The 24,633-nt window shown below is 58.6% G+C and overlaps 1 protein-coding gene and 3 non-coding genes across 6 annotated transcripts; all 4 read right to left on the minus strand.

Moving 5' to 3' along the window:
* Positions 1-2,154: 2,154 nt before the first annotated feature.
* Positions 2,155-10,192, minus strand: TBRG4 (transforming growth factor beta regulator 4). Of its 3 annotated transcripts, XM_066353937.1 has the most exons (12): positions 10,062-10,140; positions 9,515-9,646; positions 7,914-8,376; positions 6,223-6,546; positions 5,578-5,749; positions 5,164-5,321; positions 4,602-4,712; positions 3,594-3,738; positions 3,251-3,496; positions 2,990-3,101; positions 2,774-2,888; positions 2,155-2,425 (listed from the first exon to the last, which is right to left on the minus strand). In XM_066353937.1, exons 3-12 carry the CDS (start codon positions 8,325-8,327, stop codon positions 2,324-2,326), a joined length of 1,899 nt encoding a protein of 632 aa, XP_066210034.1. In that variant the 5' UTR covers positions 8,328-8,376; positions 9,515-9,646; positions 10,062-10,140; the 3' UTR covers positions 2,155-2,323. The 3 variants fall into 3 exon arrangements, with proteins under 3 accessions (XP_066210034.1, XP_066210032.1, XP_066210033.1); XM_066353935.1 differs by lacking the exon at positions 9,515-9,646 and having other exon boundaries at positions 10,062-10,192; XM_066353936.1 differs by lacking the exon at positions 10,062-10,140 and having other exon boundaries at positions 9,515-10,046.
* On the minus strand, positions 5,400-5,533 carry LOC136384272 (small nucleolar RNA SNORA5). Its single transcript, XR_010747563.1, has one exon. It is a non-coding gene; the product is annotated as a small nucleolar RNA SNORA5 (small nucleolar RNA).
* Positions 5,883-6,018, minus strand: LOC136384273 (small nucleolar RNA SNORA5). Its single transcript, XR_010747564.1, has one exon. It is a non-coding gene; the product is annotated as a small nucleolar RNA SNORA5 (small nucleolar RNA).
* Positions 10,193-21,919: 11,727 nt separating the features above from the next.
* TRNAV-GAC (transfer RNA valine (anticodon GAC)) lies at positions 21,920-21,995 on the minus strand. Its single transcript has one exon. It is a non-coding gene; the product is annotated as a tRNA-Val (tRNA).
* Positions 21,996-24,633: the final 2,638 nt, after the last annotated feature.

The raw sequence follows: 24,633 nt of genomic DNA on the forward strand, positions 1-24,633 counted from the left end.
TCGGGAAAAGGCGGGGGTTGAAGTACAGGGCCTGGAGGTGGTCTGAGGTTCTGGGGGGGCGAAGCACTTTTGGGGAGGCGACGCAGCCTCTCTGCCTGGCTCTATGGCCCCCACCTTCACCGGTCAAGGTCCACACTCAGCCTGGTGCCTCCATCCAAGAGGTGAGCTGCACCCGCAGCTTTGCCCTGATTGGCTAGTCCCTGCAAGCCGGTCCCCATGGCAACTGCCTCCCGGCTCCGTGGCAACCAGAGCCAGGATGGGAGGGAAACGGGCCCGAGGCTCCTGCAGCCCCACCCTCCAGCTCCGGGAGATGGAACAGGGAACGACACGCCTACCTCACCCCACCCCTCCTTCCGGGCAGCGCCCCTCCCCCTCCCCCAGGACTCGAGTCCTCCACTCCAGATGCTCCCTGGAGCCCAGCCGTGCCAGGCTCTGGGAGACATTGTCACTACTCTGGCTGGGTACGGACGGGGCAGGGACTCAGAGCGCTGTTGTTGGCGAGTGGGGGGTGCCCTACATCCTGTCCTCTGCTGGCTCCTCAAAGCCCTCGGAGCCTGGGGCTGCCTGCTGGGCAGCTCTCCACTGCACCCAAACCACCTACCACGCCCTGCACCCCCCGGAAATCCGTCCATACATCCCCTAGCAGGGACTATTCCTTTTCCTTACTTTCCCCCACCTCCCTTCCCAGGGGGTGTGGCCCTTTTCATTTCGCCTCTGCTGGTCCCACCTAACTGCTCTGACAGCTGGCTTCCCCTGGCCACCACCAGAAACCAAAAGCCCTTCACTGGGCCTGAGGGGCTTCCAGTCCGGATGAGAGAGCACTGGCTGGTGTCTGCTGAGTTGGTGGTTAAGGATGAAGGGGAAGTGAGTCCAAAGGGCAAGACGAGGGTCCTTCCATCTGGGTCCTGGTGTGGCACGTGCCAGATCTACATGAGGTTATCGAGGACGCCTGCAGCAGGCACAAGGGCCACAACAGCTTCTTTTTAAAATTTTACTTATTCGTTTTAGAGAGGATGGGGGGAGATAGAAAGGGGAGGAGCAGGAAGCATCAACTCCCATATGTGCCTTGACCAGGCAAGCCAGGGTTTTGAACCGGCAACCTCAGTGTTTCCAGGTTTACGCTTTATCCACTGCGCCACCACAGGTCAGGCCCACAACAGCTTCTTACAAGCACATGAGCCCCAGTGTGTAAAGCAGACACTGGTGGTCCCAAGTGATGACAGGAGCTCACAGTCCTTACTAGGACCTCCTGAAGACCCCAAGGGACCCGAACCTGCTGCCCTTCCACTTTGGAATGCCCCCTCTGCTCCCTCACCTTGCCTGGGCTCGGTGTTGCCATCTTCAGAATGCCATCTATGGTGCTCCCCTGCCCCCAATCACTGGTCCTGCACTGGTGCCTCCCCTCTACCCCCCCCCCCGCCCCCCCCCGTGTGAGTGCTGAGGCTCTAACAGGGCGGGAACGGCTGGGCTGGGGCACTGACGTGGCCCTTGTCCTTGGCTCCACACTCACTGTCCTCCTGGCCTGTCCTGTTGGAGGCAAGTGACAACACCCAGCCTCCCCCTCCAGATGTGTCCTGCTGGCTCCAGATGTGTCCTGCCAGCAGGAGTCTCTGGGGAGGGAGGGAGGAAGCCGTTTCCTTCCAGCGCAAAGCAGCACAACACGCCACTCTGGTCCAGGTATGACGACAGTGAGGCCTCTCCCGTCTCCTGCTACAGAGCCAGTGCCCCCTGAGCACCCAGCTCGCATACCAGCTGTCAGCTCAGGCCGAGGGTTACCCCTCTCACCTCAGACCACGGGTGCAAGGCGGCCTCCCAGGATGACTAGAACCTCAAGCCAGGCAGTGAACACCAACTGGCCTGTTTTAGGACCAGTCTACCTGGCCGACTGCAGGCCGTGAGCCGCACGCGGCTGTGTACAGATGCACACAAGAGCTCTCCTGTGGGTGACAGAGAGCAGCTGGGATGATGGGTTAGCCCGGAAAGCCGTCCTCCTGTGCTGAGCTCCTGGCCTCTCAGACAAGCTGGCTCTGCGGCTGAGGTGTGGGAAAGCAGAGGGCAGAGGCCCTGGGTGCCCACCCCCTGCCCCCAGCAGACAGGTGCGTAAGAGCAGGGTGGGTGGCATGAAGTCACATCAGAGCCCAGCACGCCTCCTGGTGTTGAAAACCAAAGTTGAAGATTTATTATCCCCAAGAGGGCAACCTGCCACTCAGAGCTGCAGGCCAAGGTCCTGCACTAGGTCTGTCCTTGAGAGCCTGCCCAGGGGCCACGGCTAGGTCTCCAGGAGTCCAGCCCCTTGGGCACGCAGTCCATGCTGTGGTGCTGGTCACTTGGCCAGCTCCTCTGCCACCGCTTTCCGTATCTTGTCCTTGAGGTAGGCGCCTTTCTGCCACTCAGACTTGAGCTCCAGCCACTCGTAGTAGGGGACCTGGGGGTGGGCGGTGAATCTGAGTGGGAACCCGGCCTCCAATCCGAATGCAGGACTGGGGGTGGGGGCCAGTGCAGGCGTGGCGGGCCAGTTAACGTTTAAAGAAAACGACCGAAGCAGCCGCTCTGCGTGGCTCAGAGCCGTGTCCCCTGGCCCTGCCGCACCGTCACTCTGGAAGCAGTGACAGCTGGTAAAGCCGCCCCAGCTGAGGGGCAGATGGCCGTGCAGAGCTGTGTGGCACGCCTGGCGCGGACCTGGGCATGCCGCTGCCCGTCCTCTCGAGGCCCAGCTGGGCAGGCGAGAGCACTGAGGCCCCCATGCGCGCACCTCCCAGCCACAGGTACTCACGTCCGCCACCAGGAAGCCGGCGGCCCGCACGTGGCGCCGGGCCAGCACAAAGCGCCCAAGGAGGTCTTTGCTTCGGCTGTTGAAGTTGGGGAACTCCCAGCGCAGGAAAGCCAGCCTAGGGGACAGGGCACAGGGCACAGGCTGACTGCTGCCCCGGCCTCAGGGAAGGGCGATGCCAGGGAAAGGCCCAGGGTCAGCCCGCAATGCGCGTCCTACCTCTTGGCCCCAGGGGGCAGTGGCTGGCCCCCAGAGGGCGGGGCGAGATGAGGGGCCACGAAGTCCCTCAGGGGCAGGAACTGGCCATCAGGGTCCAGCAGCACCTCAGCATCTGGGGAGGGGCAAACAATGGGAATGCTGGGATGACCCTCAGTGTAGCCGCAGCCTGCGGGGTCCCCAGTCTGGCGAGCCCTGGGTGTGGGCAGGGCAGGGCAGGGCAGGGCAGGCCGCAGCCCAGGCGGGACTGAGTGGGGCCCTCACCTAGAACCCAGCCGTACTGGGTCGGCACCAGGAAGCAGCCCCGGTCGGCACCCCCCAGCAGTCCCTTCAGGGTCTCCTGAAGCTCCTTCTGCAGGGGTGTCACCTTCCTGTCAGGGGCCGAGGGCCTGGGGACCAAGGCTGCGGCTGGCAGCAGGGGGCCCGTGTACTCAGGGTGCTCCAGCTGGGCAGTGGCGTTGACGTGGACGAGCTTCTGGAAGGTACTCTGACCCTTCGGGGACCTGGCACCTGGGGGAAGAGGGGCAGTGAGGGGCGGCCAGGGGGGACCACTGCAGGGAGAGGAGGGACAGGCTCCCCTCTGCGGGGGGAGGCCCCAACCACTCACCGAGGAACTGGGTGTGAAAGGAGGGGTGCAGCACGGCCTGGAGCTGGGCCCCCCGGGCCTGCTGCAGCACACACAGGGCCCAGAGCACGTCCACCTGCAGGGACGGGTCCAGGCCCGCCAGCTGAGCCCCCAGCTTCTCGTGCACCTGGGGGACAGAGTGGGGTGCAGGGGAGGGCTCTGCTCAGTTAAGGGAGACATCTGGGTGGGCGGGCTGACACCGTGGCTGACTGTTGACCTGGGCGGGCAGAGGCCGAGGCCCTCTGGTCAGACTGGGCCCACTGGTGGAAGGCACAGGAAACTGTCCGTATCCTAGGACTATTGTGGACAGAAGGACAGCCAGCTAGGATCCTCTCCTCGCCCAGGGCACCAAACCTTGTCTCCAGTAACACCCCAAGTGGGCCCTAGGACAGGGGTGTCTTTGGCACTGAGAAGAATCAGAGGGCACAGGGGAAGCAGCTGGCTGGTGGGGATGGCAGCCCTGCCAGTGGGTGTCTGAGCCCCAGGGGGGCATTACGGAGGTGACAGAAGTGACCATGGCTGCTCTGAGCCACACAGCTGGTATGCTGGGCTTTCACGTTTTGCCCTGATGACCTCCAGGATGCCTGGCCTCCCTCCTGCCGGCCTCTGCACACGTCCCGCCCGCAGGGAGACAGCAGGGGTGGGATGCCTGGCCTCCCTCCTGCCGGCCTCTGCACACATCCTGCCCGCAGGGAGACAGCAGGGGTGGGATGCCTGGCCTCCCTCCTGCCGGCCTCTGCACACGTCCTGCCCGCAGGGAGACAGCAGGGGTGGGATGCCTGGCCTCCCTCCTGCCGGCCTCTGCACACGTCCCGCCCGCAGGGAGACAGCAGGGGTGGGATGCCTGGCCTCCCTCCTGCCGGCCTCTGCACACATCCCGCCCGCAGGGAGACAGCAGGGGTGGGATGCCTGGCCTCCCTCCTGCCGGCCTCTGCACACGTCCTGCCCGCAGGGAGACAGCAGGGGTGGGGACTGGGGTGAAGACTGTACCAGGCTGAAGAACTGGTCCTCTTGCTCTGGACGGAAGTTCAGCCGAGCGAAGGCCAGGAGCATGTTGCAGAGGTGCGGCACACTGATGCTCTGGGCTCTGCTCAGGGTGTGCTGGGCAACAGGAAGAGGAGCAGGATGAGGGTCTACGCACATATACCCCCGGCCGCAGGGCTGAGGACACAGGGCAGGGCAGACCCTATCCTCCCAGCTGCAACTACCCTTGAAGGCCTAGGACCCTCAGAAACCAACTGTCCCAACACTCCTAACCAGTCAAGGCTGTTCTGACCAGTTGCCCGTAAAGAGACACAAGTACGATCTTTCCCCCACTTCGTTCCGGGCAGCTGAGCGGGGTCTCGGCCTCGCTGTCTGCACGGCTCCCAGCACAGCCACCACAGACCAGGGGAACTGGGGGAAACCACTCAGCTCATGTCTCTTCTCTCCCGGGGACGTCCCTCCACAGACACCAGAGCAGGAACCTCCTGTTGGCACCAGCGGCGTTTCCAGCCCCTGGGTTTCCCCAGTGAACCCACTAGCCCAGGTCGCAGGTGGGCACCCTGCTCACCTGGGCAAAGGCCTCAAACAGGGGTAGGTTGAGCCACTTGAGGAAGGCGAAGGACTTGGTGCATCGGGCCACCTCGCCGGACGAGAGGCTGGGCGTGTGGGGCAGCAGGTCGGCGGCCAGGCGCTGGAACACCTGGGTCTGGTGGAAGCCAAGTCTGCCTTCGGGACAGAGCAGACCCTGGGGTTCACCTGGTGGCCCACCCCAGAACCCAACCCTGGCCTCCAGGTCTAGGAGCTTAGTGTCTGTAACCGAATTTATCCCTGAAACCCAGCAAAGAAGATCAGGGCCCATGAGCTACAGTGTTTCTGTGGCAGCCTTCCGGGCCGGTTCCTGCCAAGGGTGGGCAGGCACCGAATTTGACACGGCTGCGGCCGCTGCGAGCCCTCCCTCCCCTGCCCCGTGCGAGGGTCTCACCATAGGCGTAGGCCAGGTCCAGGAGGACGCCTTTGGTCAGGGGGAAGGGCTTCTGGACCAGGTGGTAAGAGATGGCCCGCAGCAAGGGCACCGACCGCCGGTTATGAGCTGCCAGTGCCACCAGCACCTTCCGCAGCTCTTCAGGGCCAAACTGCTCCACCAGCTCCAGGCACTGTCAACCATAGCCGGCAGGGATCAGCTCGGTGGCCCGTGGGCCAGGGGTCCCAAGCAATGCAGCCCCTGTGAGACAGCAACTGGGCCTGAGCTCACTAGACGCCAGCTCCCTCTGAGCAGGGCCTGGGGCTCCCTGTCCACAGCTAAACTTATCCCCAGGTCCCAGGGCAGGAACCCAGAGCCCATGAGCGGTGGAGCTTGCTGTAGCAGCCATCTGGGCCAGCCCCTGCTACGGGGGGAGCAGAGGCTGAATTTGACTTGGCTGCGGGCTGTGGCCGGGTGGCGGGCACCACAGCCCTAAGAAGCGCTGGCCAGAAGCTGGGCCTTGGGGCTGGCTTATGCCACACACAGGGAGGAAGACGAAGGAGCAGGGGCCAGGCTCTGCAATCCCCGGGTCCCTGGAGGAGCCAGAGGGAACACTGCACCCACCCATGACCACACGTGAGCAGGCCCCGCCCTCGGCCCCAGTACCTTGTCCTCCAGGCGGTTCATCAGTGACTCTGAGAGGTGCCCCGTCTTCGTCATGATGGCCACCAGCGTGCGGCCGTCCTCGATCTCCGCCCAGCGCCGCTCCAGGTGCACCAGCAGCTCGGCCAGCAGCTCCTGGGAGCCCCGCTCTTGCATGTAGGCCGTGCTGGACTCAGCCAGGAAGACCAGGTGCTTGTACCTGAGTCTGCGCAGCCGCCAGCGCACCTCCTGCTCCACTGACCGCAGCTCCTTGGAGGCCGCGGGGAGGGCCAGCACGTAGAGGCTCCGAAGCAGCTTCACGAGGGTCCCGTGCCAGACCGCGGTGATCTGGGTGGGGGACACAGGCAAAGTCACCCCTGGGACCCCAGGACGGGCACTGCTGTCGGCACTCTGCCTCGGCCGAGCCTGTGTGCTGAGCCGGCTGCCCCGCTCCTGTCACCTGCAGCAAGAGCCCCAAGAGGTGAGGTTCCGCTGGAGCTCCCCTAACACACACCCGACCGCTGCGCTCAGCTCTGCCTGCCGGGCCGGCCACCTCCTGCTGCATCCCCACAGGCCTGTCCAGCCCAGAGTGGAGTGAAGCCTGCAGTAGTGCCAGTGAGGGTCCAGAGGGGACCAGCCGGTTTCTAAAGGCCAGTTTTGTCAACAAACCCATTCCTTTACTGACAATGACAATTTTTATCTATTACAAATACAAACTTTCTTCAGAAAAACAACTAATGTTGAGTCCCAACCCCTGACTCAACCAGCAGCCCACTGGCCACCCTGCACCCGAAAGCTGCCCAGACATGTTGATACAGATGCCCCAGCACCACTGTGTCCTGCCACCCCCCACACCAGGATTCAGGGTGGCGAGCAGCTGCCACCCCCACCAGCGAAATACGCAGCAGCCTGGGGAGCCCAGTGGCCCAGACCCCCTCACAGGAGGTGAGTGTGGCTCTCAGCTGTCTCTGAACTCCTAGGGGCACAAGACTCCTGGCCCCTAGCTCTCCACAGACGTCTAGCACAGACGTCTCTTCATCTGTGAACAGCGCTGCTGGGAGGGGAACCAGAATCTCACATAAGAAGTGAGACGGAAAAGCTGCTGTGTGAAGGGTTGTGGGGAGGAGGAATGTACTGAATTTAATCTCAATACCACATGAGACCCAATGCCTACTCTTCCCACAGAAACTGGGCAGCAGGAAACCATTCTCAATCAGGTCATCCTTCTCATTGCATATTCTTTGTTCCCCGTTTGTTACTGGCTTAAATTTGTTATTACGTTTAGTCTCTCAAAATTTGCTTCAACTATGTCTACATTCAATAAATAACTAGAACTACAGCCTTAGAACAAGAAGATGCCTAATTAAGGTAATTTCTATGAGCTATGTTCTCCCTCATCTCCACCCTCATCCTTTGAAGACCTGGCTGTCTGGACAATGCCCACTCCCTTCTCAAGTTTCTGGCTCCCCCCTCAGTCACCCCACAGTCCCTCCAGCTTTGAGACTGTGCCGCTACCAGCCGGGTGGGGGGCACCGACCAGCAGAGAACGGGGCTGGCTTCCAGTCTGTATTCGTGAGGAAGGCAACATTCACCTCACAGGGCTGCTGTGAGGCCCAGCAGAGAGAACGCCCGTGAAAGCACGCGGAACCCTACAGACCGGCTGCCTGGGAGAGCAGTGCCCGCCCCTTCCACCTGCTGAAGAGCCCGGAACCCACCTGACTGTTGACGAGATGGAGAAGTTGCTGAAAGCGGGCATCCTGTATGAGCGAGGCTTTACCCTCTGGCTTCTCCGCCAGCAGGCGGGCGAGATGGATGAGCATGAGGGCGCCATGGTTCTGGTGCAGGCAGTGGCCACCACCGAGCAGCTCCAGGACCTCCTCTGGCTGAGTGGCCTTCTCGATGAGCTCGTCCACCTCCTGGCGCTCTGGGTAGTGGGTAAACGCCTGTTCCCTCTCCACATGCTGTGACAAGGAACCTGGGAAGCAGGAACTGGGTGAGGCAGCAGAGGAAGTCAGAGTCCTATGGGCTACCCTGGCCAGTCTCAGCTGGCCAACTGGAGACCCAGCAGAGGCGAGGCGAGTGGCCTCTCTCAGGAGGCACGTGCACCGTTTCACCAGGCAAGCTGCCATGATGGCGGGGGGCAGGGAGGTGACACTTCTAGCAAGTAATTCCAAGGCCCTGAAGAGAAAGAGAGAGAAGGGGATGGTGTAGGGGCCCTTCCTGCCTCACAAATACAAGAGAACGTGACAAATGAGACGGAGTCACAGCACACTCTCCATAAACCAGCCCAAACCTTTCTGTTTACAGGGCAGCATTTTCTGAAGCAAAGATCTCAGAGACCCCCCCCCCCCCCAGTATACAGTGCAAATAAACATCAAAAACTCAGGAGCACTGCAGGTGGGTTGGGGTGTCTTCAGTCCTGGTTGTGCTTTGAAATCACCCAGCAGCAGCTCAACAATTCAGATTCCCAGGCCCTGTCCACACCCTTTTGAATTAGAGTCTCTGCAAGTAGGGCTTGGGTAACTTCATTTTTAAATGTTATGAGTCCTCAGGATTAAAAATTAACTGAGGGACACAATGGGGCAGGATACGTTCAAATCCAACTGTTCCTCGAAGTCCCTGGGCATAGAATCTAGTATATCTCATCACTTTTGTGTGTGTATTTTTTTTTTTTTGTATTTTTCTGAAGTTGAAAACGAGGAGGCAGTCAGACAGACTCCTGCATGTGCCCGACCGGGATCCACCCAGCATGCCCACCAGGGGGCAATGCTCTGCCCATCTGGGGCCTCACTCTGTTGCAACCAGAGCCATTCTAGCGCCTGAGGCAGAGGCCACAGAGCCATCCTCAGTGCCTGGGCCAACTTTGCTCCAATGGAGCCTTGGCTGCGGGAGGGGAAGAGAGAGACAGAGAGGAAGGAGAGGGGGAGGGGTGGAGAAGCAGATGGGCGCTTCTCCTGTGTGCCCTGGCCAGGAATCGAACCCGGGACTCCTGCACGCCAGGCCGACGCTCCACCACTGAGCCAACCGGCCAGGGCTGTGGGTATATTTTAAAAATGTATAGATCCAGAGTGAACTTTCCCAAATCAGCACCAGCCTCCTTAAACTCCTTAAAACTTAAAAATTAATTACCTTCCCAGTTTTACCTCTTCCTTGTCCCTGCAGCACAGGCCTCCTGTCTGGTCTCCTTCCCCTCCCGCCACAGGGCCCTGGAAACGACCCTCCACCTCCCCCAAGCCCAGACCAAAGTGTCCTTTCCCAAGAAGTTGTTACATATCCCAACGGTGCTGCTTTGATCAGTTCTGTCCTTCCTGCTCACCCGAGTCATGAACTGACGTAGGGAAGACACGTGACCGAGGCCCGTCAAAATGTTAACCTGGGCCCGCTCCTGCGGGAGCCCAGAGCGTGTCTGATCTTTGATTTCCCGGAACTGGGACGTGGCCGGCGCGTTCTGTTTTCACAGGAGCGGGTTACAGCCGCGGAAAAAGCTCAGCCTCACTTTACGCAAAGCAAGAGGCCCAGAGCGACGGAATAACGGCCCCGGACCGACAGCCCCGTCCACGGAGCCGGCAGCGGGGACACGGTCCCGATTAAGACACCTCTACGAGCCGGGGGTTGGGGGCTGAGGTCTGGCAGCCCCCCCCCCCCCGGGTTTAAGCCATTGGCAGCCGGGAAGCCGGGCCTGCAGGCCGGCTCAGGCCGCCACGCGGGACCGCAGGAGGCGGCACGGGCGCACTGGCGGCCACGAACCGGGCCAGGCCTTGGATCCCGGCGCCCACCGGCCTCCTGCGCCCCGATCCCCGCGCGCGTCCCGTCCCCTCCGGCCCCGCGCTCGGCAGCCCACGCCCCTCCGCCTGGAGACTTACGCGGCGGTCACCGCGAGCACCGCCGCTGACCTCCATGCGTCCCACACCGCCCTCGGCGCACGCCGCGCGGCGCGCTTGATACGTCACTTGGAGCGCCGCCGGAAGCGAGGCTCGGTGCCGTCGCCCGGCCGGAAGTCTTCCGGCGGCCCCCTTCCGGCGGGCTGCCATCTTTGTTGGGGGCGCGGGCTCCGCGTTGGGAAGCGCGGCGGCAGCTGGGCGTGGCCGTGGAGGAGAGGGGGCGGTGGGGAGGTGAGTCAAGAGCCCGGAAAGGAGGGCAGGAAGCTCGGGCACCCAGCCTGCAGCCGGTCTGGGCCTCCTGCGGGGTGTGCAGCCGGCCTGCCCGGGCTGGGGGCCGCCCCCGCGGAAGGTCGTCCTGCGAGAATGGGCACAACCTGCCAACGAGGAAAGACTGACTCTGGGGTTCATGCGCTGCCTTCGACTTTTAAGGGCCGACGGGCAGCCTGACCGGGCGGTGGCGCCGTGGAAAGGGCCGACGGGCAGCCTGACCGGGCGGTGGCGCCGTGGATAGAGCCTCGGCCTGGCACGCAGAGGACCCCGGTTCGAAACCCCGAGGTCGCCGGCTGGAGGAAGCTCGAAGACCTTGCGGGTCTCAAACGTCTTTATTATGACCTCCCACTTGATCTTCGCTTGGCTGCCGTGTTTAGAAAGCACTTCCCGACGCGAAGGTTCGCTCCACAAAGCCCGAGCGTTCCAGCTCCGCGTGTGTGTGATGCGGAGTCCAGACACTGCGTGACACCTTCATGCCTGTGATGTCTGCGCTCTCTCCCGGCCTGTGTTAATTATAAATCATGCTCTAGAGGCGTTAATTAGAAATCATGCTCTAGAGGCGATGAAGCCGATAGCCGCCCCCGTTACACTTGCCTTCTCCCTCCTGATGCCCTTCCTTTTCCGGTGAATTTCTAGGAATTGTACAGCCTCCTTACTCCGGGTTCTGATATTTCACAGTTATATTCCTAGATCTGCAGCTTTTTTGTTTTTTATTCAGTGAGAGGAGGGGAGGCAGAGACAGACTCCCGCCTGCGCCCCCAACCCGGACCCACCCGGCACGCCCACCAGGGGGCAGATGCTCTGCCCACCTGGGGCGTTGCTCCGTTGCTCAGCAACCCAGGTCTCACACCTGAAGCAGAGGCCATAGAGCCATCCTCAGTGCCTGGGACCAACTTACGCCAACCCAGCGATGCGTGCGGGAGGAAAGAGATAGAGAAAAAGAGAGAAAGAGAGAAGTGAGAGGAGGAGGGGTGGAGGAGCAGATGGGCGCTTCTCCTGTGTGCCCTGATGGGGAATCGAACCCGAGACTTCCACATGCCCGTTGATGCTCTACCACCAAGCCAACCAGCCAGGGCCGGGTTTGAGTTTTTATTTAATTTTTTATTTTTATAAATAAATTTTTTATTTTAATGGGGTGACATAAATAAATCAGGGTACATATATTCAAAGAAAACATGTCCAGGTTATCTTGTCATTTAATTCTGTTGCATACATTTAATCCAAAGTCAGACCGTCCTCCGTCACCTTCTATCTAGTTTTCTTTGTGCCCCTCCCCCACCCCCTCTCCCTCCTTCCCTCCCCCCGCCCCCTGTAACCACCACACTTTTTTTTTAAAGTATTTTTTTGTCTTTATTTATTCATTTTAGAGAGGAGACAGAGAGGAGAGAGAGTGAAAGAGAGAGAGAGAAGGAGGGAGGAACAGGAAGCACCAACTCCCATATGTGCCTTGACTGGGCAAGCCCAAGGTTTTGAACCGGTGATCTCAGCACTCCAGGTCGACACTTTATCCACTGCGCCACCACAGGCCAGGCACCACCACACTCTTGTCCATGTCTCTTAGTCTCGTTTTTATGTCCCACCAATGTATGGAATCCTGCAGTTCTTGTTTTTTTCTGATTTACTTATTTCACTCCGTATAATGTTATCAAGATTCACCATTTTGTTGTAAGTGATCTGATGTCATCATTTCTTATGGCTAAATAGTATACCATGGTGTATATGTGCCACATCTTCTTTCTCCAGTCTTCTATTTTTTTTTTTTTTACAGTGATTAATGCCTTTAAGCAAACTCTTGGCCAATACAGCAAGAATCCATAAAAGAGAAGGGTTTGAGTTTTTATCTGTTATCTGAGCACATGACAGGTCCTCAATCTAAAAGTTCATGTCTTCCATCAGGGAATTTGTTGTTTATTTTATTGGGTCTTCCCATTCCTCTATGTTTTCTATTCTCTCTACAATTTTCACATTTGAATATTGGCTTTTCTGGGCTGATACCAGATTTTCTCTGATTTTCCCATCTTGTCTGTCCTATTCTTCATCTCTCTCTCTCTTTTTGGGTGTGTGTGTGTGTGTGCTCTACTCTTTGAGAGATTTCCTCAACTGTAGTTTCCACCATCTCCTGAAAATTCTACCAAGACCTCCTTTTGGCTTTTGGATGTTCCTTTTTTGTGGTATATGTATACTTATTTTGTGAAATAAGTAAATCAGAAAATTACTTACAAAAATTACGATTGCAGTAATTTTTGTTATCTCTGAGTATTTTTTTGTGTGTGTGACAGAGACAGAGAGAGACAGAGAGAGGGAAAGATAGGGACAGACAGACAGGAAGGGAGAGAGTTAAGAAGCATCAATTCTTCATTGCGGCGCCTTAGTTGTTCATTGATTGCTCTCTTATATGTGCCTTGACCAGGGGGGCTACAACAGAGTGAGTGACCCCTTGCTCAAGCCAGCGACCTTGGGCTCAAGCTGGTGAGCCTTGCTCAAACCATATGAGCCTGTGCTCAAGTTGGCAACCTCGGGTTTTCAAATCTGGGTCCTCCACTCCCAGTCCAATGCTCTATCCATTGCACCACCCCCTGGTCAGGCTCTGTGAAGATTTTTGACGATATGGACTTTTTTCTTTTTTCCATATGTGTCATTGCTATTATTTTTTTCTCTTGCTATTTTTATTGCTTTGGTTGCTATCTGCAGATATCTGTTCGTATTTAAGCAAGATGGGGAAGGAAGGAACGCTGGTGGGAATGCAAAATAGTACAGCCATCTTTGAAGACATTTTGGTGGCTTCTTATCATCTAAACATACTCTTATCCTATGTAATAGGATGAATGTTTATGTTCCCTCCCCAAATTACTATGTTGAAACCTAGTGCCCAAGGTGATGGTGTCAGGAGGTGGGGTCTTGGGAGGGGATTAGGTCAAGAGGCTAGAGCCCCATGATGGGATTAGTGCCCTTATGAAGAGATCTCAGAGGGCCCCTCGCCCCTTTTACCCTGTGAGGGCACAGTAAGAAGTTTGCAGCATAGAAGAGCCTCTCGCCCCACCCTGCTGGCTCTCTGATCTTGGACTTCCAGCCTCCAGAACTGTGAGAAATAAATTTCTGTTGTTTATAAGTCACTGAGTTGATGGTTTATTTTTTTGTCATGTTATAGCGGCCCGAATGGACTCAGATACCATGTGACCCAGCAGTCATGCTCCTTGTTATTCACCCAGAGAAGCTGGAAACTTTTTTTTTTTTTTTTTTTCATTTTTCTGAAGCTGGAAACAGGGAGAGACAGTCAGACAGACTCCCGCATGCGCCCGACCGGGTACCACCCGGCACGCCCACCAGGGGCGGTGCTCTGCCTCCCAGGGGGCGATGCTCTGCCCATCCTGGGCGTCGCCATACTGCGACCAGAGCCACTCTAGCGCCTGAGGCAGAGGCCACAGAGCCATGCCCAGCGCCCGGGCCATCTTTGCTCCAATGGAGCCTCGGCTGCGGGAGGGGAAGAGAGAGACAGAGAGGAAGGAGAGGGGGAGGGGTGGAGAAGCAAATGAGCGCTTCTCCTATGTGCCCTGGCCGGGAATCGAACCCGGGTCCTCCGCACGCTAGGCCGACGCTCTACCGCTGAGCCAACCGGCCAGGGCCCTTTTTTTTTTTACAGAGACAGAGAGAGAGTCAGAGAGAGGGATAGATAGGGACAGACAGGAATGGAAAGAGATGAGAAGCATCATCATTAGTTTTTCATTCCAACACCTTAGTTGTTCATTGATTGCTTTCTCACATGTGCCTTGACCACAGGCCCTCAGCAGACTGAGTAACCCCTTGCTCAAGCCAGCGACCTTGGGTCCAAGCTGGTGAGCTTTTTGCTCAAACCAGATGAGCCCGTGCTCAAGCTGGCGACCTCGGGGTCTCGAACCTGGGTCTTCCGCATCCCAGTCCGATGCTCTATCCACTGCACCACCGCCTGGTCAGGCGAGAAGCTGGAAACTTAATGTGCACACAGAAACCTGCACAGGGATGTTTATAGCAGCTTTATAATTGTCCGAGCTTGGAAGCAGCCAAAATGTCCTTCAGTAGGTGGTGGATAAATCAACTCCGTGTGGCTGGCTGTGTGTGGACCTGGAGCTCAGCACCTCTTGGGGAGTCATGACTGACTCCCTGGATGTTCTGCCAGCTCACGCAGAGCGGCTGAACCCGTCTGAGGCCAGGTCCCACAGACTGCTGGAGCTGGGACAGACTCACCCTGCACTGAGACCCCAACCCACGGAGTCCAGTCGCTGCCCTGGGTGAACTCACAGAACGTATGGAATCCACACTGCTTCTGATGCCCCAGGTACACCTTCCCTCTGTGACTGTGGGCACTCCAACAGGGCAAACCCGCCCACAGCCGCACTGCTCTTACTGGAGAGTGAGGCCCCAGAGGGGGTGCGACCCCTACCCTGGTGGGGAACCATGGTCACTGTCATTCCTCCAGGCTCTCCCTGGGTGGAGAAGGCACCCTCCCTCCTCAGAGCTTGTACCTTAGAAAGCATGCAGCTGCCTGTGTCCTCCTGTCTGAAATGAGTGTGTGGTCTTAGGAGACAGCACACACATCTTCTATCACCTGGACTGGAAATGCTACCAGGACGGGGCCATCGCTCTGAAGGGAGGTCACGCCCATCTTCCAGTTTTGTGGGAGGTGGGAGCCTAACTTAGAGCCCAAGTCTACCTCCAGTGGTAAAGGTGTGAGAGTTCGTTTTTCCTTCTGATAAAGGCGGTGAGCACACCCAGGTGGCCCCCCAGGGCCAGGGCAGGTGAGGGGGAGTGAGTGAGACGGGGTGTGAGGGACCTCGATCCTGAGCCCCTGCAGGCTCTTGATTTGCTCCTGTCCCATGTCCAACAATGTTCTGAAAGCTGCCAGACCCTGGGGCCTGTGGCCGGGTCCCTCCGACAGACAGACAGATGTGAAGTGAGTGGGTTCTTATTAGCAGCAGGTACCAGGCAGGCATCTTTTGGGTCCCGGAGAGGAGGCCGAGCAGCTTCGGTGGTCACTCCTGGCAATGGGTTCCCAGGGACCCCCTCGCTGAACCGAGTCCTCTGCAGAGGACACGCAGGTCTTGGAGACGGCATCACCACAGTGGGGCAGGGGAGCTGGGTGCTGAGGGCGGGGGCTTACGCTGGGAGCAGGGTCTGTGAGCCCTCTGCACCCGTGTTTTTGCTGCCCGCCCGCAAGTGGGCAGGTGCAGGCGTCAGCTGGGACCACACCTCCAGGCTCGTAACCCAGACCTCCTCCCATAGTCGGGGGCTCAGCTGACCCCCAAAGTTTAGGGACAAAGACTCGAGCCTTGTCAGACCAAGTCCTACCGGGCAAGTCTTGGGCTTCTCTGAACCCGCTTTGCTCCCCTGACGCCCACTCTCACCCCAGAGGTCACCGCAAGTACCCATGGAGGCCAGGAGCCCTGGTCATGCTGTGGGAGCCCCTCCCTGCACCTCCCTCAGGGCCCTGGGGAGTGGGACACAAGGAGAAGCCGGGTCCTCCTCCACAGGGCACCGTGGGCAGGTGTCCTGGGGGCTGGGTCTCGGATACTCACCTGCTGTGGGGTCCACACACCTCATGGCCCAGCAGTGAGGGGCTGTCAGGCACGTGGACCTGACTTCATCCTGAGGCCAGGAGTCTGTCCGGAAGGTGTGTGCCTGCGTGTGCTGGTGTGTGTGTGGGAACCTGTCCTGTGGCCGGGATGGTGGCTTTAATGGGACAGACTGGAGTTCTGGGGACGACGGTGGTGACGGTGGCACCAGTGTGGGTGTACACAAGACCAGGGAGCTGCACACTTAGTACAGGCTAAGCTGGTGAACCTTCAGGGTACTTTGTGGCAATTACAGCAACACTAACGGGACACTGATCGCTGAGAGTTCCGGGCCCCGGGCGGCTGGGGCACAGAGCAGGGCCAGAGCCCCTCCCCGCCTTCACTGCCGCCTTCGCTGAGGATGGAGAGGCCATGGTCTGCCGCCTGTCGGCAGGGGGAGCCACGGAGCCGCACGCCTGCCCGCGCTTGCCTTCCGACGGCTTTGTGGGGAACCTGCCAGAACCAGTGCCCTCAGCCTCAGCGCCTCCACGCAGAAGCTGAGCCTGGGGTCTCCTGGCCGCGCGCGCCCCCCGCTGGTGGACAAGTCCTGCGCTCACAAGCCCCCCCTTGGAGGAAGGTGACCTTAGTGTGAGGAAATGTTATTTTAAAACAATTGACAAGTAAGAAAATTTGCCAAACAAACGCCAAGCTAGGAGTGTGTGTCTATCGGGGCTGGATCAGGAGGGGAAGCCCCATGGCAACTGACACAGGGAATGTGACACAGATAGTGGGGAAGGGGGCTGCAAAGGAGCAAGGGCCACCACTGCGGGGCCCCAGGGGACTGCACTGCGGAGTGAGCAGGTGCCCGTGCTTCCCAAGCACACACTCGGGGGGGGGGAGTGGCTGTCCCGTCCCTAGTGAGGGGCACAGGCGCAGGGGAAGCTGCCTCCCTCTGGATCTCAGGCAACCCTGGTGGGATCCAGCAGTGGGGCCTCCCCCACCCCCTGTGACAGCCTTTGAGCTGGCCTCCCACAGCAGGCAGAGCTCTGGAGGGCGACCCCAGCACCTCAGAAGTTCCCGCAGGTCCTGGAGGGCGACCCCAGCACCTCAGAAGTTCCCGCAGGTCCTGGAGGGCGACCCCAGTACCCCAGAAGTTCCCGCAGGTCCTGGAGGGCGACCCCAACACCTCAGAAGTTCCCGCAGGTCCTGGAGGGCGACCCCAGCACCTCAGAAGTTCCCGCAGGTCCTGGAGGGCGACCCCAGCACCCCAGAAGTTCCCGCAGGTCCTGGAGGGCGACCCCAACACCTCAGAAGTTCCCGCAGGTCCTGGAGGGCGACCCCAGTACCCCAGAAGTTCCCGCAGGTCCTGGAGGGCGACCCCAGTACCCCAGAAGTTCCCGCAGGTCCTGGAGGGCGACCCCAGTACCCCAGAAGTTCCCGCAGGTCCTGGAGGGCGACCCCAGCACCTCAGAAGTTCCCGCAGGTCCTGGAGGGCAACCCCAGCACCTCAGAAGTTCCCGCAGGTCCTGGAGGGCGACCCCAACACCTCAGAAGTTCCCGCAGGTCCTGGAGGGCGACCCCAGTACCCCAGAAGTTCCCGCAGGTCCTGGAGGGCGACCCCAGTACCCCAGAAGTTCCCGCAGGTCCTGGAGGGCGACCCCAGCACCTCAGAAGTTCCCGCAGGTCCTGGAGGGCGACCCCAGCACCCCAGAGGTTCCCGCAGGTCCTGGAGGGCGACCCCAGCACCTCAGAGGTTCCCGCAGGTCCTGGAGGGCGACCCCAGCACCTCAGAGGTTCCCGCAGGTCCTGGGGGGCGACCCCAGTACCCCAGAAGTTCCCGCAGGTCCTGGGGGGCGACCCCAGCACCCCAGAAGTTCCCGCAGGTCCTGGAGGGCGACCCCAGCACCCCAGAGGTTCCCGCAGGTCCTGGAGGGCGACCCCAGCACCTCAGAGGTTCCCGCAGGTCCTGGAGGGCGACCCCAGCACCTCAGAGGTTCCCGCAGGTCCTGGAGGGCGACCCCAGCACCCCAGAAGTTCCCGCAGGTCCTGGAGGGCGACCCCAGCACCCCAGAAGTTCCCGCAGGTCCTGGAGGGTGACCCCAGCACCTCAGAAGTTCCCGCAGGTCCTGGAGGGCGACCCCAGCACCTCAGAAGTTCCCGCAGGTCCTGGGGGGCGACCCCAACACCTCAGAAGTTCCCGCAGGTCCTGGAGGGCGACCCCAGCACCTCAGAAGTTCCCGCAGGTCCTGGAGGGCGACCCCAGTACCCCAGAAGTTCCCGCAGGTCCTGGAGGGCGACCCCAGTACCCCAGAAGTTCCTGCAGGTCCTGGGGGGCGACCCCAGCACCTCAGAAGTTCCCGCAGGTCCTGGAGGGTGACCCCAGCACCTCAGAAGTTCCCGCAGGTCCTGGAGGGTGACCCCAGTACCCCAGAGGTTCCCGCAGGTCCTGGAGGGCGACCCCAGCACCCCAGAGGTTCCCGCAGGTCCTGGAGGGCGACCCCAGCACCCCAGAAGTTCCCGCAGGTCCTGGAGGGCGACCCCAGCACCTCAGAAGTTCCCGCAGGTCCTGGAGGGCGACCCCAGCACCCCAGAAGTTCCCGCAGGTCCTGGAGGGTGACCCCAGCACCCCAGAAGTTCCCGCAGGTCCTGGAGGGTGACCCCAGCACCCCAGAAGTTCCCGCAGGTCCTGGAGGGTGACCCCAGCACCTCAGAAGTTCCCGCAGGTCCTGGAGGGTGACCCCAGCACCTCAGAAGTTCCCGCAGGTCCTGGAGGGTGACCCCAGCACCCCAGAAGTTCCCGCAGGTCCTGGAGGGTGACCCCAGCACCTCAGAAGTTCCCGCAGGTCCTGGAGGGTGACCCCAGCACCTCAGAAGTTCCCGCAGGTCCTGGAGGGTGACCCCAGTACCCCAGAAGTTCCCGCAGGTCCTGGAGGGCGACCCCAGCACCCCAGAGGTTCCCGCAGGTCCTGGAGGGCGACCCCAGCACCCCAGAAGTTCCCGCAGGTCCTGGAGGGCGACCCCAGCACCTCAGAAGTTCCCGCAGGTCCTGGAGGGCGACCCCAGCACCCCAGAAGTTCCCGCAGGTCCTGGAGGGCGACCCCAGCACCTCAGAAGTTCCCGCAGGTCCTGGAGGGCGACCCCAGCACCCCAGAAGTTCCCGCAGGTCCTGGAGGGTGACCCCAGCACCTCCACTTGGTTGCTTTCTCTTGTGGGTTGTGCAGAGCATCGTCTCTCAGGAGGGTTGCTGTCGGTATAGATGTGTGTCCAGCGAGTCTTGTCCAGAGTGTCTTGTCCGGCATGTCTTGTCCAGCGAGTTGTCCAGCGAGTCTTGTCCAGAGCGTCTTGTCCAGCGAGTCTTGTCCAGCGTGTCTTGTCCAGCGTGTCTTGGAAGAGCTGCTTCCGCCCCCAGCGCCACCTGGGACCCCTCGGTCATCATTCACCGAGGCTTGGTGAACACCCACATGTCCTTGCCGTGTGCCCTGTCAACGGTGTCCGTTCCTCGCTGGGTCCAGCTCCCCCTGCTGGGACTTTCCTTGTCTGCATCTCCCACAGCGCAGACTGCTGCAGAGACCCTGCCTGGGAAAGTTTTCACTTCACCTCTAGTTTTGAAAGATACTCTCTTTGGGTAAAGAATTCTAGGTTGACGTGTTTTTCCTCAAATGTTTCTTCACTCTCTTCTGTCTGCTGGCACGAGCCTCGGCTCATCCTTACTTTCCTTCCTCTCTGTGTAAGCGTCTTATTTCTCCAGCGGCTTTGAAGGTGTTTTCTCCATCAGTGGCTTTGGGTGACACGATGTGACGTAGTGTTCATCCTGATTCTTGGGACTGGGGTTCACGGAGCCTCTTAACCTGGGGGTTTATACATCTGTCCTGATGGGTCTTGGGAAGATTGGTCTGGACAGTCATGGGAGGATACATTGTAGAAACTGTCTGCATGGTGATGAGGATTTTTTTTTTAAAGATTTTTTTTTTCATTTTATTTATTCATTTTTAGAGGGGGGAGAGAAAGGGAGAGAGAGAGAGAGAAGGGGGGAGGAGCTGGAAGCATCAACTCCCATATGTGCCTTGACCAGGCAAGCCTAGGGTTTCGAACCGGCGACCTCAGCATTTCCAGGTCGACGCTTTATCCATTGCGCTACCACAGGTCAGGCGGCGATGAGGATTTTGATGCTGTCTGAGATGGGCCGCAGACCGAGAGCAGAGACCGCTACCAACGTGGTGGGTGGGTGGGCCCATCTCTTTCAACGGCCTCCGCCTGTCCGGGGGGGGGGGGCTCCTACCTGCCCTGCTTTGCAGCCCTCAGGTCTTCAGGCCAGCAGCTCACCACGGCTTTCCGTCCCACTGAACCCAAGTTCCGGGTAAGAAGGGAGTCAGAGACTCACCAGAAGCTGTTCCAGGCGTGGGCTCCGTGAGGAGAGCGAGGAGCAGGTGCGCCACTAGGCTTTCCGGGGGTGTGTCTGGAGGAGGGATCCGTGGACCGAGAGTTTGCCGGTGGCCTCCACGCACCGTATTGTGGCTCCACGATGCACAGCGAGTCGGCTCTGTCAGCTTCGCGCCCACTCGTGAAGCTGCCCCCACTGATAGTACTGCAGACACGGACGTTTGGTTGTGGGGGTGCCCAGAGACGGGAGCTAACTATAGCCCTCTCTGGGGGGGCCCGCCACGTTGGAGGCATGGTCACAATTCCAGTGTGTGTGGGATTGATGCACTGGCGTTTTTAACTTCTACACTTGGCGCGACAATAGATTTACACAATGAACATTTGTCAAGGGTTTCAAGTCCTGGCTTTTATAGGTTTCCAGCTTTTCATGAGAGAAGACAGATTCTTGGAGTGTTTTGATCCACAACAATGTTGGCCGGTCCTCACGAACAATTGGGATGTTCTGGGGACGGGCCTCGTTCCGCCAGTCTCTGTGTGAGACCTCTGAAGTGGCCTTAGGACTCCTTAGGGGTCTGGGGCGTCATGCTGCTCACTTGCCTTACAATTCACGACAGTACAAAACATGCAGAGGGCAAGTAGGTGAAAAGACCTGAGTTTGAACCACAATTTTCTCACATAAAAGAAAATAAGAATGTTGAGGCCTCGGGCCTGGGCAAGAGGGCTTATACCTACCCTCCCTGCCCCCCCCCCCCCGAAAATAAAGCAAAAGGCAGCTGGGGGGAACTCTGAAAGCTGGGAGGAGGGAGGCAGACTGCTCTGGGGCCCAGGACCTGACGAATGATTTAGCAACAGGGGTCTTATACCCCTCCCTCCCAACAGAGAAAGGTGACCAGGCCTTCACCCCGCAGCGGAAGGCAGGCAGCGGATGGCACATACTTTCCCCAGATCCAGAGGGAGACTTTCCTGTGAGAGCAGGTGGGAGCGAACCTGCCAGAGCCCCACTCAGAGGTTAGTGGCCCGTGGAGACGTTTTCCCTTCCCTCAGACCAGACAGTTCCTCCCCGCTGAGAACTACTGCCCAGCTGGCTGGCACTGGCACTGGCCAGGGGTGCCCTCACCTGGCTGTGGACACCGGGCTGCGCAGTAAGCTTTAATGAGCTTCTGGGACACCTCCAGTGATCCAGACAGTGTGTCTCAGGGGTGATAGATGGACGATCGATGAACAAACAGAACCCAGGACTAGACCCTTGGAAGTGAGCCCAGCGGGTTTTTTAACAGAGATGCAAAAGTAGTTCAGTGGCTAGGAGAGCAGATCCTGCATATATTTTTATTTTTATTTTTATTTATTTTTTATTTTTTGTATTTTTCTGAAGCTGGAAATGGGGAGAGACAGTCAGACAGACTCCCGCATGCGCCTGACCGGGATCCACCCGGCACGCCCACCAGGGGCGACGCTCTGCCCACCAGGGGGCGATGCTCTGCCCCTCTGGGGCGTCGCTCTGCCGCGACCAGAGCCACTCCAGCGCCTGAGGCAGAGGCCAAGGAACCATCCCCAGCGCCTGGGCCATCTTTGCTCCAATGGAGCCTCGGCTGCGGGAGGGGAAGAGAGAGACAGAGAGGAAGGAGAGGGGGAGAGGTGGAGAAGCAGATGGATGCTTCTCCTGTGTGCCCTGGCCGGGAATCGAACCCGGGACTTCTGCACGTCAGGCCGACACTCTACCACTGAGCCAACCAGCCAGGGCCCCCACATATATTTTTAACTATATGGGGTTATGAGAGTGAGAACGAACCGTATCATGGACATTATTTTACATTGTGCATCAAGTCATCAGGTTGGAAACCTCAAGCAAACACCATGTTGTGTGTCAATTTCATTGAAATAAAGCTGGAAGAATGAATAAATGAATGGCCTGTGCTCCCTCTAGCCCTGAAGAAAGCCAAGTGTTTGTTACATAAAAAAATAAAGCATGGGCCCTGTCCGGTTGGCTCAGTGGAAGAGCGTCAGCCTGGCGTGCAGGAGTCCCGGGTTCGATTCCCGGCCAGGGCACACAGGAGAAGCGCCCATCTGCTTCTCCACCCCTCCCCCTCTCCTTCCTCTCTGTCTCTCTCTTCCCCTCCCACAGCCAAGGCTCCATTGGAGCAAAGTTGGTTGGGGCGCTGGGGATGGCTCCTTGGCCTCTGCCTCAGGCGCTAGAATGGCTCTGATTGCGGCAGAGCGACGCCCCAGATGGGCAGAGCATCACCCCCTGGTGGGCATGCCGGGTGGATCCCAGTCGGGTGCATGCAGGAGTCTGTCTGACTGCCTCCCCGTTTCCAGCTTTGGAAAAATATAAAAAAAAAAATAGAGCATGGCCCTGGCCAGTGGCTTGTGGATAGAGCGTCAGCCCAGTATATGGACATCCCAGATTTGATTCCTGGTCAGGGCACACAGGAGAAGTGACCATCTGCTTACCCCCCCTTCTTCTCTCTCTTTTCCCCTCCCACAGTCTGTGGCTTGCTTGGTTCAAGTGTGGCCCCAGGTGCTGACGATGGCTTTGTTGGAGCACAATAGTCTCAGGTGCTAAAAATAGCTAGGTACTCAAGCATCGTCCCCAGATGGCGTTGCCAGGTGAATCCTGGTCGGGATGCAAGCAGGAGACTGCCTCACTATCTCCCCTCCTCTAACCTAAAAAAATAAATAAAATTAGCCCCCCCAAAACAAACAAACAAACAAACAAACAAACAACAGAGCAGTGTGGCTTCACAGATGTCTCTGAAACGGAGTCAATATATCAAATGGATTTATCAACCATGACTTTCGGATTTGGGAGTGCCTAATCAAGCCCTTGCTGAGACATTGGGGGCTCAGCTTGCATTCTGGGGCCTCCCAGCATGGGGAAGGCAGGGGTGGGAAACACAGCGTCTCTCGTTTATCTGTGGGACCTGGGGGGACCTCACTGCCAGTGCATTTGATTGACCAGCCAAGCCCCAGGTCTCTGCGGATAGAGAAAAACCAGAACACGAGTGCCTGAAGGTGAGCTCCTCAGCCGCCATGCCGGCTCCTGGCCGCAGAGAGCAGGGGTCCTGCTTCAGGCTGGAGCCTTGCTCTCCGAGCAGCAGCGGCTGGGCTGGAGGCCACAGGGGAGCTTTCTGCACAGCGCTACATGGGAAAGAGATTCTATTTTCAAATGCTGGCACCAGCCTCTTCCTGCTGGCAGTGCCTCTAATTAGTCTGAGAAGAGGACCAGCTCTTCCATCAGGGAGAAGTTTTGAGCAGCAGCCAGTGATCACCCTGTGGTCTCAGCGGCCGAGCTGGCCTGGGGCGTGTGTGTCCTGCACTCCCCTGGCTGAGAGCCTTCAGACCTCGCGCTGTACCCATTGGCTCCAGCACCTGCTTCTGTTTGCAGGTACCCTTACCACCTCTGAATCAGCTCAGAACTGAGAGACGGTGTGATGAGTAGTTTCTGTGTCAGCCTGGTTAGGCCACGGCACTCAGATGTGTGTTCAAACACAGGAGTAGATGATGCTGTGAAGGTATTGTTTAGGTGAGATTCACATTTAAATCAGTAGTTTTGAGAAAAGCAGATTATCCTCCACAATCTGGTGGGCCTCACTAATCAGTTGAAGAACTTATAAGACTGGAGTCCCTCCCAGTTTTTTTTTTTTTTGTTTTGTTTTTTTTTACATAGGCAGAGATAGACAGGGACAGACAGACAGGAACGGAGAGAGATGAGAAGCATCAATCATCAGTTTTTTGTTGCACATTGCGACTTCTTAGTTGTTCATTGATTGCTTTCTCACATGTGTCTTGACCGCAGGCCTTCAGCAGACCGAGTAACTCCTTGCTGGAGCCGGCGACCTTGGGTCCAAGCTGGTGAGCTTTTTGCTCAAGCCAGATGAGCCCGAGCTCAAGCTGGCAACCTTGGGGTCTCGAACCTGGGTCCTTCCGCATCCCAGTCCGATGCTCTATCCACTTCGCCACCACCTGGTCAGGCGTCCCTCCCAGTTTTGAAACCCTGAAGTTGCCAGCTTGAGTGCAGGTTTATCAGTTTGAGCGTGGGATCACTGGCTTGAGCGTGGCATCATAGACATGGCCTCATGGTTGCTGGCTTGAGTCCAAGGTTGCCGGCTTGAGCAAGAGGTCACTTGCTCTGCTGTAGCCTCCCGTCAGGGCATATATGAGAAAACAATCAATGAACAACTAAGGTGCTGCAATGAAGAATTGATGCTTCTCATCTCTTTCCCTTCCTGTCTGTCTGCCCCTATCTGTCCCTCTCTCTGTCTATCTCTCTGTCTCTGTTGCAATAATAATAATAAAAAGACTTGGGTTCCTTGAGCAAAAGGGAATTCTGCCTCCAGGTGCCTGTGGACCTGAGATGCAGCACCAGCTCTGCCCTGGGC

Source organism: Saccopteryx leptura, chromosome 12 (assembly GCF_036850995.1).
Source record: "Saccopteryx leptura isolate mSacLep1 chromosome 12, mSacLep1_pri_phased_curated, whole genome shotgun sequence".
NCBI classification, from domain to species: domain Eukaryota; kingdom Metazoa; phylum Chordata; class Mammalia; order Chiroptera; family Emballonuridae; genus Saccopteryx; species Saccopteryx leptura.